The sequence below is a fragment of the Cimex lectularius genome, unplaced genomic scaffold, assembly GCF_000648675.2.
Source record: "Cimex lectularius strain Harlan isolate CLEC.00 unplaced genomic scaffold, Clec_2.1 scaffold13, whole genome shotgun sequence".
In the NCBI taxonomy this organism is placed as follows: Eukaryota; Metazoa; Arthropoda; class Insecta; order Hemiptera; family Cimicidae; genus Cimex; species Cimex lectularius.
The window spans coordinates 968,081-985,592 of record NW_019392649.1 but is presented as its reverse complement, the minus strand read 5'-3'; the positions used below and the strand labels follow the sequence as shown (position 1 = coordinate 985,592).

The 17,512-nt window shown below is 33.3% G+C and overlaps 2 protein-coding genes, 1 long non-coding RNA gene and 1 other non-coding gene across 6 annotated transcripts in view; 2 read left to right on the top strand and 2 right to left on the bottom strand.

The window, feature by feature from the left end:
• Positions 1-3,620: 3,620 nt before the first annotated feature.
• On the top strand, positions 3,621-7,139 carry LOC106664643 (nascent polypeptide-associated complex subunit alpha). Its single transcript, XM_014390561.1, has 5 exons — positions 3,621-3,945; positions 6,223-6,555; positions 6,612-6,710; positions 6,783-6,950; positions 7,028-7,139. Exons 2-5 carry the CDS (start codon positions 6,244-6,246, stop codon positions 7,040-7,042), a joined length of 594 nt encoding a protein of 197 aa, XP_014246047.1. The 5' UTR covers positions 3,621-3,945; positions 6,223-6,243; the 3' UTR covers positions 7,043-7,139.
• Positions 7,140-7,373: 234 nt separating this feature from the next.
• On the bottom strand, positions 7,374-7,446 carry Trnah-aug. The gene has a single exon. It is a non-coding gene; the product is annotated as a tRNA-His (tRNA).
• Positions 7,447-8,065: 619 nt separating this feature from the next.
• On the bottom strand, positions 8,066-15,192 carry LOC106664511 (UBX domain-containing protein 4). Of its 3 annotated transcripts, XM_014390287.2 has the most exons (15): positions 14,950-15,192; positions 11,816-11,950; positions 11,608-11,745; positions 11,199-11,279; positions 11,076-11,132; positions 10,965-11,015; positions 10,156-10,238; positions 9,915-10,084; positions 9,755-9,859; positions 9,577-9,699; positions 9,385-9,496; positions 9,117-9,325; positions 8,984-9,019; positions 8,633-8,764; positions 8,066-8,265 (listed from the first exon to the last, which is right to left on the bottom strand). In XM_014390287.2, exons 1-14 carry the CDS (start codon positions 15,029-15,031, stop codon positions 8,662-8,664), a joined length of 1,485 nt encoding a protein of 494 aa, XP_014245773.1. In that variant the 5' UTR covers positions 15,032-15,192; the 3' UTR covers positions 8,066-8,265; positions 8,633-8,661. The 3 variants fall into 3 exon arrangements, with proteins under 3 accessions (XP_014245773.1, XP_014245775.1, XP_014245776.1); XM_014390289.2 differs by lacking the exons at positions 8,633-8,764; positions 8,984-9,019; XM_014390290.2 differs by lacking the exons at positions 8,066-8,265; positions 8,984-9,019 and having other exon boundaries at positions 8,639-8,764; positions 14,950-15,190.
• A 303-nt stretch (positions 15,193-15,495) lies between these two features.
• LOC106664513 overlaps positions 15,496-17,512 on the top strand; it is a 33,374-nt gene continuing 31,357 nt past the window's right edge. The window contains exon 1 of the long non-coding RNA XR_001340196.2: positions 15,496-15,576. This is a non-coding gene — a long non-coding RNA (uncharacterized LOC106664513). The remainder of the gene's footprint in view (positions 15,577-17,512) is intronic.

The window sequence follows — 17,512 nt, the reverse complement described above, 5'->3', positions numbered from 1 at the left end:
TCATGTAATATGTTTTACATTGATATATCCAGGTTTTTAAATAACATTCTAGAAGAGTTGAAAAATAACAATTGAATGTTCGAAAACGTGAGCTAAGGTAAATTACAAGGGGGGGGGGGTAGAAATAAATCAATTAGAACTCGCTTTGTAAAATAATATTAATATTAATTAATATTATTATCTTTCAGTAACACACCCTACTTGATACATTCTGTGATGATTATTGTTTAAACTTCGATCTCATCCAGCATTTTTCATTCAACCGGTCAAACAAGTGTCATTTTTATTTTACAAAGCGAGTTCTAATTGATTTATTTCTACCTCCCATCTTGAAATTTACCTTAGCTCACGTTTTCGAACATTCAATTGTTATTTTTCAACTCTACTAGAACGTTATTTAAAAACCTGGATATATCAACGTAAAGCATATTACATGAAAAAGTTTTTGTGAAATTTGACAAGTTGTAGGTATTTTTTTGTAACTTCAGTAGAATGTGCAATCATGACCAAAATTTTAAATTTTGTAATTTTGACATGTTCCAACTGATATTGGCTAACATTTTATATCATTCAGATTATTACAAATAGAAGTATCTTACAGCAAATTTAGCGTTCTTTCAAATGGTGTAATTAGATTTGTTGTAGTATCAACATTTTGGAAGTTGTAAGCGTTTTTATGTGGTAAGGTAGTGAAAAGTTGAAAAAAACCTAAATTGACGAATATCATCAAAATAGAGAACTTTCCGAAAATTTTCTCCTGGCGTTTTTTGCTCCAAATGAAGAGTAGAATCGATTCCCTGAGTTTCGTCAGAAGGAACTGGGACACCCTGTATAAACAGGTTTAGAAGCAATAAAACAAATTCTTCTAGTCACCCCGACAAGACATTTATATTCACTTAACAGACTGAAAACCAGAGGTCATGGATTAATTTCCATAATGACCCCTCACATCATGGCATAAATGAAAATGAAAAAGACTTAATGACATAATAAATGAGTTGATAAATTAGAGCTAAAAACCTTTTAATTCAGGTGTAGATCAGTTGTATTTCTTTTTTATTGTCCACAATAACACTAGGGGGTGGACAGTTGCTTAGCACATTAGCTAACACAACAGTAATCTGCACTGACAAGTTATTCCTCAAGGTGAGAATGAAAAGTCTCATACAGAGTTAATTTGACAAAAATTAAAGCACTGGATCAAACACTTAAATTCTTATAGATGGCAAAATCAAAATTCTCATTCCACTTTAAACAGTTAGCCTACACATCTGATACACCCAATTTGGGCCCACACTAGATGTAAGATTAGGCTCTGCCTCTTAATCTCAAGTACATTTTTTTAACGGCCTTATTGAACTTTTCATATTAGCCAAGGAATGTTTTAATATCTCATATGATGTGTATTCTTTTTTTTTGGGGGGGGGAAGGTTACGTGAAAAAAATGGCCAGGGGTGATGGTAGGAATCAAACCATGACTGCCTGCATCTGGAGCAGAGAGTCTATCACATTGACCACTTGACTACCACAGTCCCCAAATGCCAAAAGTGATTATTAAGAATAAATGCATGGTACATCCATATTTGGATGAGTGACTTGTATGTCATTTAAGAATTCTACTGAAAAATCTATGAAACCACCCAAATAAAACAACAAGGCGTCAAAAACTCAAAAGAAACATTATCAATTGTACATAAAGTTGTATGAATTTTATTGGATCATTTGAAAGATTTTGTCATTATATTAACTGCAACATATTTATCTTAATGTATCCACATTAAATGAGATCAAAAATCCACGAGTTTTAATAAAAATTATTTATTAAATCCTAAAATTTAACTTAGACTTTTTTATCCAGTAGCAAAACCAGGTAATAAATTCTTGGTTAAATTTATTATATCGCTAAATACTTTTCCGGTGTTTTGGTGAATTTTCTTTTAAACCATCATAATTAAATATTTTTGTTAACACTGAATGAATGAATTTCTGATCTTGTTTAATTTGCTTTACATTAAAATAAGTAGGTATGCAAGGGGACAGGAATATTTTGAATCGATAGAAGTATCACTTATGTGCTCTATGACTAGAAAAAGAATTGTGATGTATACCTAAAAGTAGAATTGAAGTAATAATTCTCTTTCACCATTGGAAAAAATCTGGGTCTGCGTTTAATTTTGTATGTCCTTCCAGTCTCCCACTGTTTTATACTTTCCTCCATTAACTTTTTCTTTGTTCAAGTTCTAGGAGATTTATTGTATTATAAGTCAATGCATCATTTACAATTAGGTCAGCTTCTTCATTCCCCTGTAATCCTGCGTATGCTTTCACCCGGTGAGGGTTATATTAATCCAATTTTGTTTTCAAATTTTTATTGTCTTGCTTGTTCACTAAGAAAATTGTAGTTATCCCGAATTTGATAGAATTAAGTGTGCCCTGACTGTCTGTCATAAACGCAAGATTTTTAATGTCAAATTTTCCCCATGTCCCTTTAATCCATTCTAGTCCCTTTTTTAAAACAGCTAGTTGAAGAAGAAGAAAAAGAATACATTTATTTTTAACAAAAGTAATGGTTTACTAAATAATTACAATATATTTCAAGCATAGCAAAAGGGCCATCTGCAGGAGTTTGGAATTCCTTTGACTAAACCATAATTTATTTTACAATGGTTATATTAAAGGGAATTTCAATTAACAGTAAAAAGGAAATACATAAGTCAAGATGATAATCTAAACTAAAATTCAAATGCTTTCACTCTTCCATGGTTTCCCACTTAGTAGAGGTATAGAGGAGAGTGGGAATGTGGTGAATTTCAGAAAAACAATTGAGTGTTACACATTGCAACATTTGTCATACCGTCCTTATGTGTATATGAGTTCATACATAACTTTGAAGAAAATATACAGAAAGTGTCTGATTGGTATGTAGATAGAAGGAAATGGTTCAAAGCCTGAAATGCGAGGTGTTTCCTATTACCCACGGGTCTTGTTATCTGAGGTGATGCTTGGTATGTATCCCCGTGGATTACAAGTCTACTGTATATTGCATACTGGTTCTGTAATGAATCCACCTTGTTTAACCGTTCTTTTTCTATTATTTCGCCTAGATTCATCAGCGCATATCTTTTCAGAATAAGAAAGAAATATTTCAATTGGTTTACTTTCAGTCATGGGCATTGTATTAGCTATAATACAAGCCGCATGGTAGGATATAGTCATGTAGCCTTTGATCATCCTTATTGTTAATAGATTTTGGAAAACCCTTATATTAGATTTGGTTTCCAATGCCTTGGCTCTTACTGGTGAGCCGTAGGTGGTTAATACAATTGCGCCATCACATATAACTCTAATAAGTGTTTAGGGTTCCCATCCAATTTTTGACAACAGAGCATTTACTAACTTTAATGCTGTTTCACTTGATTTTCTAATATAAAGTTTCCAATCGATTTTACAAGTGAACCTGACGCCCAAGTATTCTAAATCCTAATCATCCCTATTTTGGCTTTAAAAACCAACACAATATTTTTTTAAATTACACGTTATGAAAAATAATGTTTATTTTAAAAAAATAGAATAATAAATAGGCTTACACGTGCATGAAACCGAGGTGCATGAAGCTAAAAAAAAAGAAAGGAAAAGAACTGTGCACCGGACTTCGCGCCTCGCGAGAAATAGCGTCTACCAATGCCTTTATTATATCAGCTGAGTCAATTTAGTTTTCTCATTGTAATTTTTCATTTGGCAAAGTTTAAGATCGTGCGATAATTAAAAACCAATCATAACATGCCAAACTAGATTAAATTAGACAATTTCATAGGGCCGAAGTATTATTTAAAAGGATATCGAATATTCACAACAAGAAGGGCTCGGTGGAGACTTGATACATTCCAGTTCAGAAGGACATTTTCGCGTGTTCTCTTGTGTTTAGCTCGTACTCAACCAAAAGTCGTAAGTTAATCCAGTTTCATCAATTCAATCATTTGTTCATGACACGCCGAGTTTCTTCACGTCCTCGGGCTTTCGGTAAAATAACGAAAAATTTCATGTCCGCCGAGAATTAGTATCACGTTTCCTTCACGAGGCGAACTCCCGACATCGGTCGGACCTTCCGCGGTATTTTTCCTTTGTCTCGGTCATTTTCAGCCCGAGGATCTTCTCCTGTAATTACATCGCTACAATTATAACGCACTGTTCATTTTGTTTTTAATCTAAGCGTCTCGTTTTATTTATCCCTTTAACGTAAAACGGCATGGATAATTAAAACTAATGCGACTATGTTCAAAAGAAACAACTATAGCCATCTTCCATTTTTACACAAATGAGTACAGATTATTTTTTTTAATTTAGCCAGTTTTGTGTTGTATTGTCTAAGTGTAAAAAAATCAGTTGTAACCCTAATTAGTTAGGGATACCCCCGGATTTTATCTTCTGCAAAATCTTTCCGTTCATCCCGATTCAAAATACTCGTATACAGGCGGTTATTGCTTAAAGATTTGTGAGATGTCCTTGTTTTGTGGTTGTTTTCGATCGTTTTGATCTGTCAGGCGCATTTTGTCTTTTTGCTATCTTCAGTGTTGGTAAGCTATATAAAGCCGGATGTGGCGAGACAACCCACTCCTTTGTAATATTACCTACACAAATTGACCACATTGCCTACTAAAAGATAATATTAAAAACAAAACTTTGAAGATGGCGAGAAGCGAAATATGTGACGCATCAAAACAATGTTAGGCAGACAGCAAATGGTTTGAAAACTTAACAAGCTACAGATTCAGCACACATCAAGAAAAAATTACTATGTATTTAAAAAATTAGTTTAAACATTTTAGCTTTTCTCCGATTTATACAACAAAAATAGTTTTCTCCACAATGTAATAAGATTATATTGGTAGTTAGGTATTACATTGCTGTTTTGGACTGTCTGACATATATCGGCTTTTCGCTATCTTCACTGTTGATCAGGGATAGCTGGATGCAGTAAGACAACCCACGCCTAATATTACCACAGGCATGTGTAGATAATTCATTTACTATATTGTTCTGTAAAGAACTCTCTTTTATCCGTGACTTCGTCTCTGAGGGATTCTGATTTAATATACCTGTCTAGCACGATGCAGAGTGCTAGTATGGCTTTTTAATATAATGTTAAATTTTTTCACCTTGGGGATGTAATTGCAAAAAATCCTTTTCTTAGCAGCTATCCATGTCATTGTAGGAATGTATTGTCGAAATTTCAGGCCTTTAGATCCGGCGCTTTGGTCTGTGTGTTATTTTTCAGTCATGGAACTATTTTATTTACATATATATACCTACATCACACCAGACCGCATCTCACGATTTCTGTACAATTCAAATCTCATCTGTGACATTGGCTTTTTATCTCTAATTTCGTGTTTAAAAATTAACTTCCAATATAATGGCAATATAATATGTAAAAAAACCTTAAAATTGCAGGCCATTGTGTACACATACACTGTAAGGCCTGGTACTCGGTTATTTGGGTTACTTCACATTGTAACCTGTTTGTTTCTGTTCATTTTGGTCTACCTGTCCTCGATGTGCATTTTACTGAATATGGCAACAAGCCAAAACTTGCCTGGTAGATCAAAAACAGCAAGGTAAGACCTACCAAAATGTTCAAAAACTACCAATATTATTTAATACACTTGCAAAATAAGCTAGAAACAAATATTACACCAACATTGGTAACAATGTTTTTAAACATTAAATGATAAATACTTGGGGAAATTATATTACGATATGGATAAAAATTTATTCTTGAATTTCATCTAATGAAGAAAGTCACTCTTCCAACATTTGATTGCAATTTGTTCTTCAGAAATCAATTGAGCAATGTCATCTTTACATTAAAAAGGGAACTTTTTTAATTTCCATATTTAATTCTTTGTGGGTTCTAGTGAGACATCCATCTGGTAATGTGTTCATTACAATTGAGTGCAGTTATTAACTGTATTTAACACATTGACTCTATTTGAGATCACTGTGTTGTTTTCATTAACCAATTTGTGTGTAAAAAAGAACAATTCTGTTACATTCTTAAATTATGTTGAGGTTTTTTAATTTTATTTTTCCTTTATAAATACTTATTTTTAAATTGTACAACATATTAGTCGATAGTATATAGACAGGGTGTCTGAAACATCTATATCATACTTTTGCACATATTAGTATTTATTTGTAAATAAATTATTCTTATTCTGTTAGATCATTGCTACCGGTGGAAATATGCCTGAACAAACAGAAGTTGATCAGAAGCCTGTCGAGGCCAGCTCCAGCACCGACTCGGAGCCTGATGAAGCCCCGGATGCAGAGGCCACTGGAGGGTCCGTCTCACTCATCCCAGACATAAGCAAGGCCAAACAGTCGAGAGGGGAGAAAAAGGCCAGGAAACTCATGTCCAAGCTTGGACTCAAACCAATTGTAGGGGTATCACGAGTTACCATTCGGAAGTCAAAAAATATCCTATTTGTAATAAATAAGCCAGATGTCTTTAAGAATCCTGCCTCCGACACTTATATCATCTTTGGTGAAACGAAGGTAATTTATTTATTTCTTTTTGGAATTCACAATTTTAAGTTTCATATTTGTTTCAGATTGAAGATCTCAGTCAACAGGCACAAGTAGCCGCTGCTGAGAAATTTAAGGCTCCTCCAGAGCTTTCACAATACGCCGATGTTAGCGGTGCTACTACTGTACGCATTTATAAATTTGTACTTTTACTATTTATCGCTTAAATGTTATGTAATAATTTAATTAATTTTTAGAACCAGGTTGTTCCTCCAATACAAGAAGAGAGCGAAGAAGAGGAGCTGGATGCTTCGGGTATCGAGGAAAAAGATATAGAGCTTGTGATGTCTCAAGCTAACGTCAGTAGAAATAAAGCAGTGAAAGCCCTAACTAATAATCAGAATGATATAGTCAATGCCATTATGGTAATTTTCCTTACTTTCACTATTATTTAACTATTAACTAACACAATAAGTTTATTTATCCAATTTTTGTTTTGCAGGAGCTGACAATGTGAACTACGAATCAGTGTTAACATTTTGGCTTGTTATTTTAACCATAATTTTAATTATTTTCACAACCATTATTAAATTTGTTTCTTTCGTCTAAGGATATGTACTGAATTTTTTGTACCTTTCCAATATCCTATTTTTCATTGTTAATTGTATGAGCAACAAAAATTAAGCTAATTACGATCACATCATGCAACTTTAAATAAACCTGTAATATAGTTGATTTTTTTTAATAAATAGGTTTGTTTTTATCACCATTAAATGTTTTAAAACATTTGCAACCTATAAATTATTTTACAATTAATTAAGGTTTTTAGTTGAGATGAAAAAAACTAATGGCACGAGAGGGATTCGAACCCACGACCTTCGGCTACATATGCCGCTGCTCTACCACCTGAGCTATCGTGACCTCGATCCACTCGGACATCAACTCCCCATCTCAACCCCACCTTATGAGTTTTCCCTCCTTTTGCCATTTTTCATTCCTTTTTTTCGTCTCGACTAAAAACCTTAATTAATTGTAAAGTATTAATTGGTCAAGGGGACCACGAAATTAGTGAATTTAAGGACTATAAAATAAATTATTATTGAAGTTTACAAGGTGGTGAATCTTGATCATTTCTAATCACCACAGTCTGTCAGACTTCACTATTTTTTATGTGGGTTTCTGAGTTGCTTAACCAATATATTTTAAATATAAGTGGGTGGTATTCTTGTCTGTCAACTTTGACAAATTACAATTGGGTTTTGTCATTGCAAAACAGCCTATGTTGTCTGTCGGCTTGACAGATTAAATCTTGGTTCTTCCGTTATGCTCATTTTATTTGCCAAATAAAATTCATACACTCATGCAAACCCAACGTTAATGGTGAAATGCATAACAGACCAGAATGATTTCAAGCGTCTAAACTGCACTCCAAAAAAGCTATTTTAAGTTTGTTTAGTGACAAAATCTGTTCAGTCATAATAATTAAATGAGAGGTGTATGTTGTGTTAAAAGTCTTACTTTTAATGTGCAGAAACACCAGTGGTATAAATATAAATTTTAATGCATTGGTGCCCGTATATCAAATGGCGCATCCGATAGGCGATATCTGACAATCTCTCGAGCGTTTATAGTCCTCGGCCGTCACAATTCCCCTCACATGGACTCATCATCTTCCAAATAATCAACCCTATCACTAAAAGATGAACCCATTTCAGGCTGTCACAGAGAAAATAGTAGGAGCTGAAATAACAAGGTTGTATGAAACAAATTAATAAAAAAAAAAAATTATTTTTATTTTCCAAATATTTTTTAAATACAATTCCTTCGCCTGTTACATGTAGAATTAAAACAGTTCAACAAAGATATACGTAAAGAGAAGATGCACAAACAACTATAGTAATTTTTACTTGCACGATTTTTGTGATTTTGAAAAAATAACATTTAGTGAAATGCAATTTATTTTATTTAAACAATATGTTTTAGCATTCAACCATAATCGTCGTACTATATATTGTTTATTTCCCTTTTAGGAGAAGGGGGGTTAAAAATAAAACAATTTCAAAAATAAAAACTAGCCTAATTTTTTCCTTTTTTTTACACAACATACCAAGAGTCACTTGGCCAAAAATATATTTTTTACATTTGTTGTGTTGAATTTCCATTCCACGTATTATTTTCGTCATTGCTGTCACCTTCATCAGCTAGTGTGTGGACATTTCCTCTCCTTCTAATTCCACTTCTAAAAATGCATGAAATCAATTTTAAAATGAAATACAATCAGATTTAGATAGAAGTCATGCATTATTTAAAAACAGGAATGAACAGTTAATGATTTTAAAAACAGATTTTTTCACTAAAAGCTAGAAGCATGATTATAAAAAGAAATTTTAAATAAAAGTTATTTAAGATCAATTAATTTAGAAAATTACACCTAGCATTCTTTACGCTATAAACTTACTTCCGTTTATTTGCAAAAAACAATCTTCTAAACACCCTGAAAACAATTAATCCTAGAAACATGTTAGGAAGCGAACTAATGCAGGATGTTATTTTTCCAAAATCATTGCCAATTAAAATACTTTCGTACTCACCCTGAATTTACAGTCGTAGGAGCTTGGCCCTGGTTTGAGTTTGAACTCCAGCCTGGCGCATTGTCATTACTTGGTGGAGGGCGGCCGAACAAATAAGACTGAATGTACCTAGACAGAGTGAATAAGGGTTTCACCATGTCCCAGAACATATCTATGCATATTTGGGTCCAAGAAGGGCCAGACAAAACCCCTCCTTGGCTTCCAGTCACCTGCAACAATCGTTTATTCAGCAAGTTACAACTATTAACATACGTTCAATCGGATTTACAGGAAGGATGAGTATGACAGCCGAGGGAAGAAGCTGAAGAGCCCTCAGATCAATATTGTTATCCCGGTGAGTGAATTCCCTTCTTGGGAACATAGTCGCCATCTGGTACTCGCTGAATTTTCAAAATAAAAATTATAATACATGTTATACTTTATTTTTATCTTTCTACTCATTAATACACTACATAAATACCTGAATGGTAAAACAATATTGTTGTCTATAAATTGCCGAACCTGACCTAAAGTAGTTTCAGCTGGAAAAGTGTGAGTTTTAGCCTCACCTGTAGGTAGTTTGAACTGGAGTCGCGCAATATTCCTGGATAAACATTAACATTAATGTATAAAGTATAAAATCACTACGTACAACTTACACATTGCTTGGTGGGGGGGATGTGGAAGGAGCAGTCGAGGCAGATGCTACAGCAGGGTCCGGCACGACTTGAGAAGACATGGCCATCCTTTGTGCTCTTGCAACTCTAAAAAATGATTTTATTACCATTTTATTATGTATGTACCAATAAAAAAACAAACCTGTCCTCTGCTATCTGATCGAGTATTTTTTTCTTAGCCTCTGCTTCTTCCCTCCTTTCCTTCTTCCTCTCTTCCATAAACTGCTTAAGCTCCATTTCCTGCTTAAGTTGATTTGCTTTCTGAAGCTCTTGGCCTATCCTTCTTCTTTCTAGTTCTGCTTCTTTCTCTTTCTAATGAATAAATGCTTGGTGGTAGACAATTACTTTGGAAATTTTATGATAAATCAATAATAAAACATTACTTCAAGTTCTTCCTGCCTCTTCTGCTCATTCTTCCTGGCTAACAACAGCTTTGCTCTTTCTACCTTTTGATCCATGGACATACCTAAAAGAAATATAAAAGTTCTAGTTATAAAAGAAAGATGATAAATGATAAGCAAATTAATAAGCTAAGCATGATATCATTTAAAAATAACTAATCATTCTATGAAACAAATACATCTTATGAATATAACAATGTAACATTTTTTACAAAACTGTCAACATCGGCAGAAAATAGTTCTATTATCATGTCAGCTATGTAAACCCTACTATATAATTATTTTTATGAAACTTTGCAACAAACAGCAGGTTGAAGTTTAAAATCCCCTCTTAAGATTCAAATGCAAACATTACCAATGCCCTTTTATTAAAGTTTTTAAAAGAAATTTAAAATTCAAATGAGCCGTTCTTTCAGTGTTTTATTTTCAAAGGTTTTGAATATCTAGTGTAATCACAGTTATTCTTCAGTGCTTGGTTATATTTTCATTTGATAATATTCAACAGAGTGGTCAACCGTCACATAAATTTGTCTCGTGATCTAAAAAGAAAACAAAAGATAATTCAACTCCCCTCTTCCTAATAATAAAGAACTTTCTATTATAATTAATTGAACAAAATTCTTCTTTGGTAAAAATAAATGTAATTGGACCAGAACACAACAATCATCATTGTCTCCTTCCTGCTAGAAAAACGCTTTAAAAAATTAGATATGATTACTGCTCGGAGTTTCTTAACGCATTGAGTCTATTAATTGTTTATTTTTAAATCTTACAATAGAAAAAAAAAATACCTTCAGGTTCTTCAGGTTTGTGTGTCGTCTCATGGGTTGATGTTTGCTCGACTGTAATTTTAAACAGGAAGGTGAAAATTTTAATTCAAGTAGTTAGTTTTCAAAACTTACCTGTGGGAGGTTTTCCTGCATTCTCGGTAGTTTGACTTTCCATTTTTATAAACTGACCTAGGGTCAAATAAGAAACAATATTAAATTAAAATAATATGAAATTATTGTACGATTTGTCGGTACCAAGGTCACCATGGTGAATATTTGAGCTACTTGGTGCTGGGATACTTGAATCACCTACAGCCTCACCCAACGGGACAGAACCTGTAAGAAAATAAACCTTGATCACTGCCTTTTAAAACTTATTCTTTGAAATTCGTTGAATTTTTCAAAGTGAATATCAAGAATGCTCTTCCAACTCAAGACTGGCCTTTTAACGATTTCCACATTTTCAAATCATGAAAAAATCATGTTAAGAGGAAAATAAAAATAAATGATTTATAATAAGCTATAAATAATGTATTAATTATGTAGTATTGAGTATGTAGATGGCAATGCTCAGCTGTTTAAAAGTTAGAGAATACAATCATAAAAAGATAATTATTTACTGCTTAAAAAAATATGAAGAAAATATTAAGAACTATTTTATTACCTTGCAAGTAATTTATACATGTCTCAATTCCAACACATATCTTTTCTTCAACGCTGTTCTGCGTACTTCCTACTACGATCTCCAAGGGTTCACCTTTATGTCCGATGAAAAAGACGGAAGGTACTGGCACTAGTTTATCTAAAAAACCAATATTTATGAGTATAGGTCGAATACATATGAGGCCAGATTTAAAAGTTTATTTACTCACAGATATCAGTGAACTGTTTATGACTTGGAGAGCCCTTTTCTAATCGTATGCATACAAATTTTGAGGGGTCTAATTTTTTAGCAACTTCACCCCCGTTCAATATCTGGCTCATTGATGTTGAAGCTTCATCGGTCCCTAATGACATAATTGAAGTTTAACGATTCAACTTGCTTTTATAGAGAAATTAAATGTTGTTCTTTAAAAACAATTATTTTATCTAATAAAAATAACTTCTAGCATTTTTGTTCTTCACAATTTGAACTTGTTATTTGTAACTGATTGGCATCAACGTATATATATAAAAAAACTCTGCTCTCTCTGCTAAGCATTTGCTGTCTCACTTCCCATTAAAACAGTTTTTAAATCAATTTTTGTTTTCTATTTAATAGATAACGTTGAAATGTAAAATTTTAATTTTATACAAGAGAACTTAACTACCCATTGGATGACTACAATACTTTCTCCATATTATTCACAATTAAATATTCCGTGAGGACTGCTAACATGGCAAGTACTAGTTCCATCCCCATATGAGTCAGACCTGCTAACCACTCGGCCACCATGGCAAATCCACCAGATAATAGATGTTGCTAAATAGGATTAGCATTCCATCCCGGATAAATACACTCTATTTAATTTTTTTTCCCTACTGTAAGTCATTCTATATTGTGATGCTGTTTTAATAGATATCTCTTGGCCACTGTCGTTTCAGTCTTTTTGGGTGATTTAAGGGATTTCTGGTTGAAGAGATGAACTAATACAAAGTAATGGAATAAATTAAGCTAAAGTTTAGTCATAATGCATGGAGAAAGATTGCTTGTGCACACAAAAAAAAAAAAAAAAAATCTAATGGATATAAAATTGCATATGTTATGAATTGGTTATTTGCTCTTTTCCTATCATTTGAGACCATCAATCACATTTAGGCTTCTTGGAACTTCAGGATGGTGGATTTGTGTTTTATTTTGACTTAGGCAAGTTTTTCCTTCTTTTTTAAGATTTTTTGTTCAGCTTCATGATGGACTTGTATTTTCCTAATTTTCATAATTCATTCCATTTCCAATGAATCCATTTCGCTTAATTCATTTTACTGTTATATACGATATCTGGCAAAGCAAAACAACAAGGAAATGGGTCTTTTAACTTCAAAGAAATTTTGACCGTTACCAATTGTTTTCGTCTATCAATGACTGTGTTGGTCAGCATTATGACGGGCATTGGCATGATCAAATTATAGGGCCTTCACCATGCAGACTGTATAGAGAAATCTGAAATGTAACATTTGTGCAGTGGAAAATCTAGTATAATAAGACAGCAATCAAGTCAAGATAGAGTGATCAAAATGACAACTAAATTTCAGTATCATCACCCTGCAGACAACATCGAGAAATGGCCACATAATTGGCAGCCTGAAGCCTTTCAATAAAATATCAGGACTGTTTTGTGATTTTAACATTCATTGTCCCAATAAAACTTCATTATACATATTTACATCCCCTTTATATAAGCACGATCTTTCATAATTAAATAGCACCGACCAATCATTGCAATATGTAAAAAAAAACACTTAAGATTGTTAATATGAGTGCCCTTTTTTAAAGTAATATACCTACCATTTACTGTAATGATAAGGATAGGAAGACCAGAATTGATTGGTTATGTCCAAAATACTAATAAAAAATTATCTAATTATCAAAACACACCTATGATTTCTCATGGCCTACCAGTGATTCCAGTTTTTGTGTAATTTAGAATAACAATCCAACCAAGAATAACCCACCCACCATGCAGCAATGCTTCTCCCAATTATCTTGAAATTGTGAAAAACCTGCTGCCAGAACAATAGCATGATTACAGTAGACTGGCAACTCTACATTTTTATTACCAGACAGTCATTTATAGATCCTACAAGTTTACTGCACACTCAGTCTAGTCTGCATGGCATTCCATCATGAGGGACACTGGCAATGTTAAAAACATTCATGCCGCCTGTCAAAATTTCTTTGGCTTAGATTTATATATGTGCGGATCAGGAAAGCAAACACCCCCAGACCTTCCTCGGGTCTGGAAGATTGCTACAATCCAAATACTTAACTGATAACTGTGGGGGTGTCAGTGGCTGCAACCGTTTTGGCATTTAAAACACCGACATCCCGAGGGTTCATATAACCTTGTAATTGAAATAGCTTCATTACATTTTTTTTTTTAAATCATAGCTGTCTAACTATTACTGTGTTTTATATATCGAAATACATTAACATATTTTGAAGGTGTCAATAAATGTAGTGAACCAACAACATAATTGTGAGATTATACTAGAGTTTCTTACGAGTCTCTTTCTGCAGTATAAACCCTCACTTTTACTTGTACGGTTAATTCACATTGACATAGTAACTTCATTATTTTTTCCTTCTTATTCCTGTTTAAACTGGAGAAAATCTATTTTAAAATGGTATTACCGAATGCTAAGATCCATGGGAAAATTTTAGAGATATCGAGTTTTGAAAATGGGAGCTTATACTGAAAAACACGTAAACTGAGTTCCTCACTGAAGATGGCAGAATTATTGCACACAACAAACGCATTCAAGTTGTTCAACAAGCGAGTGAAGTAACCCAATGCCGGTTCAGAATGAAAAATGTAAATGCCAGAATTGTGAATAAAAAACAAATTAGAATACCCTGAGTATAAAACAAGGGGATTTAGGCATAAGCCTAAAAATGAGAGCCTGACTTCAAATTGGACTACAGGGTATAACAACAATGTATTAACAAAGATATAATGAAATTGTTTTTTGTAATTGACAGAACCTAGCAAACACTGTTATTAAAATTAAAATCAACATGTCTCCTCAAATATTTACATAATGGCAGTTAGTCTTTCCATAAGTAAAACGCAGAAAATAAATTGTCAGGGTAAAGAGTTATTTATTTTGAAAAGGACTGGGGGAAAAGACAGTACCTAAACATTAAATCCAATCGACTGGGTTACTCGGAGGAAGTTGAGCAGAATTGACATACGATCCCGTGTACACTTCAAGGTAGATTTACTGCCAAATAGCACATCTGGCTATTTAACTCATTTAACAGACTGCTCAAATTCGATTGAAAACTAATAAATAATTCACAAGTCACCTTCAACATAAACGACGAAAATGGCCTTCTTCCTTTTTGAAGAGGAGACAGCTTCTGCGATCGTTCCCTCGAACCAGTTCATGTCTGTCGAAATCTAGCTACTAACGCGTTTCCTTAAATTTCCTGGTTTATTTTGTAATTTGATCAAAATGAAAAACGGCCTGTGGAGATCAGAGAAAAACAAGGCTTGTCATGTGTGTACTGACAAGGGACGAGGGGATCATAATATCATATGATCACGGTATGACGGAGTCGTCTGCACGGCCTCTTTCGTTCACGTTGACCACCTCGGACTAGAAAAACAACCCTGGGACAGGAATTTTTCCCATTAAATATTTTCAAAAAACTACCAGTTGCGAAAGTATTTCTTTTTTTCACGTACGAGTAAAGAGAATTTTCCAAGTTTTCCTTATGGGAAAATGGCGGGAATGCTCTGCTACAAAATAGTCCTAATGACTAGAAACGTTTCATCACTGTTCTAAGCAATTAAAATCAGGAAAGAAAAGTAACTGGAAACTACTACAGCAAGGCCGGGGCCGTCTGACAGTCAAATTTGACAATTTCTTCCAACATTGTCCACTGTCAGTCAGTTGTTTTTGAACTAAAAAGATTTCCATCAACATACTGGTACGTTTTGCACATGTATTAACAAACTATCTTTATTTTTTCCCCCACACTGATATACAGTTACAAAGGAAAAAAAATTATCTATAACCTTAATATTAATATTTTATGTATGAATATTTATCATTAATTTGTTAAAGTCGTTAGTGTTGTCAGCAAAACCAATATGACACCACAAGAATAGCACCTCATTTTATGCGCTGAAGATGACCCGAATAAGTCGAAACGCCGACAAAAAAAGAGTTTTTCTAACCTCATTCTTGACCGCTACTCACGACTTCAACAAATTATGAATCAGCAGGTCACTAACAAATACACATTGTTATCGTTAATATTTTTATTAATTGAAATTGAAAGGAATTTTTGAGGCTGTTGGAAAGGAAAAATTGAAATAAAAGAAAATACAAATGGCGGGGTAATAAACTACATACAATGCCCAAAATTGCAATTTAAATCACAAGATAGCTCTCTCCAAAAAAAGTTTTTGTTTTATTATTCTTGTTAAGAAGCATTAGCGTATTTATAGTATTTGAATGGAAGAATAAAAGAATAAATTAAGGACAAAAATTAATTAATTTTCAGTCAGTTGTATTTGAAGTCAAAAGATTTTCATTCTCATACTAGCACATTATGCACATATATTAACAATCTACTTCTACTCCACTATATCTCGCCTTAGGACAGGGCACGGTATATGTGGAGCATATTTGTATAAAATAAATTTAAGACCCACCCGAAATTGTGCTACATGCGATGAGGTCAAGGATCTCAAACACATAATTTTGATTTGTAATGAGCACGAAGTTCAGAATATTGCTGGTGTAAAAGTGTTGAATGGTCTTTCAATTTGGACACTTTAATTGGTACTAATGATATAGATATATATACTCATATATTTGATTTTCTGGTGTCATGTGACATTGAAGTTTAAATTAGAGGATTAGGCTTGGTTGGGTGTGGCGGTGATGGTCGGGGAGCGGGTGGGGGTCATTGTCGGGGCACTTGATTTTTATAAAGCTCTTTTGTCCTCGCTGGGTTGGCTTGGGTGCCTTTGGCCCTCCTCCTGTTCCCTTTGGTCGTCTCCGCCTCATCGGGGCTTCATATAGTTATTTCTTTAGCCAATGCATAAAGTAAGGTCAGAAAAAAATCTACTTTTATCCCCCCCAATCTGATGTACATTTACAAAAGGAAAAAAAACAATTATTTATTTCCTCAATATTAATATTTTATGTATGGATATTTATCATTAATATTTTTATTTATTGAAATTGACCTTTTATTTATTTATTTTAAAAGTACAAATAGGGCTTTATGCCCCCTTACAAGTTACAACATATTAGAAATAAGTTGTTTTATAAACATAATAAAATTATAACAGCAATAATAATAATAAAATTGAGAGAAAAGAACTTGTGATTCTCACTAGATTGCGAATAGGTCACATCAGGCTAATTCATAATAGGCAGCACCAACTTGTCCTCGATGTATTCAAAATGGAGGACGTATAATTCTGACTGTAAAACATATTTTGGTCAACTGTCGCACTTTGCAACCCTTTAGGCAAACGTTCAACCGTTCGAGTGATTTAAAGAAGTTACTAGGTCCCAAGTGTTTGTTTTCAGCTTTCTTAAATTTATTGGAATTTATAATGAGATTTAAGTCTTTTCCCAAATTCTTATACCTTTGAATGTTTGTCTGCTAGTGTTTGAATGGGAGTTCTTCGTGCAAGTTTTTTTTTCAGAAATTTTTGAGGCTGCTGGAGCAGAAAAATGAAATAAAAGAAAATACAAATTGCGGGGTAATAAACTACAATGCCCAAAATCGCAATTTAACTACGGAAAGATAGCTAGCTCCCTCCCAAAAAAAGTGTTTTGTTTTATTAATTTTGTTAAGTAGAATTAGTGTATTTATAGTATTTGAATGGAAGAATAAAAGGATA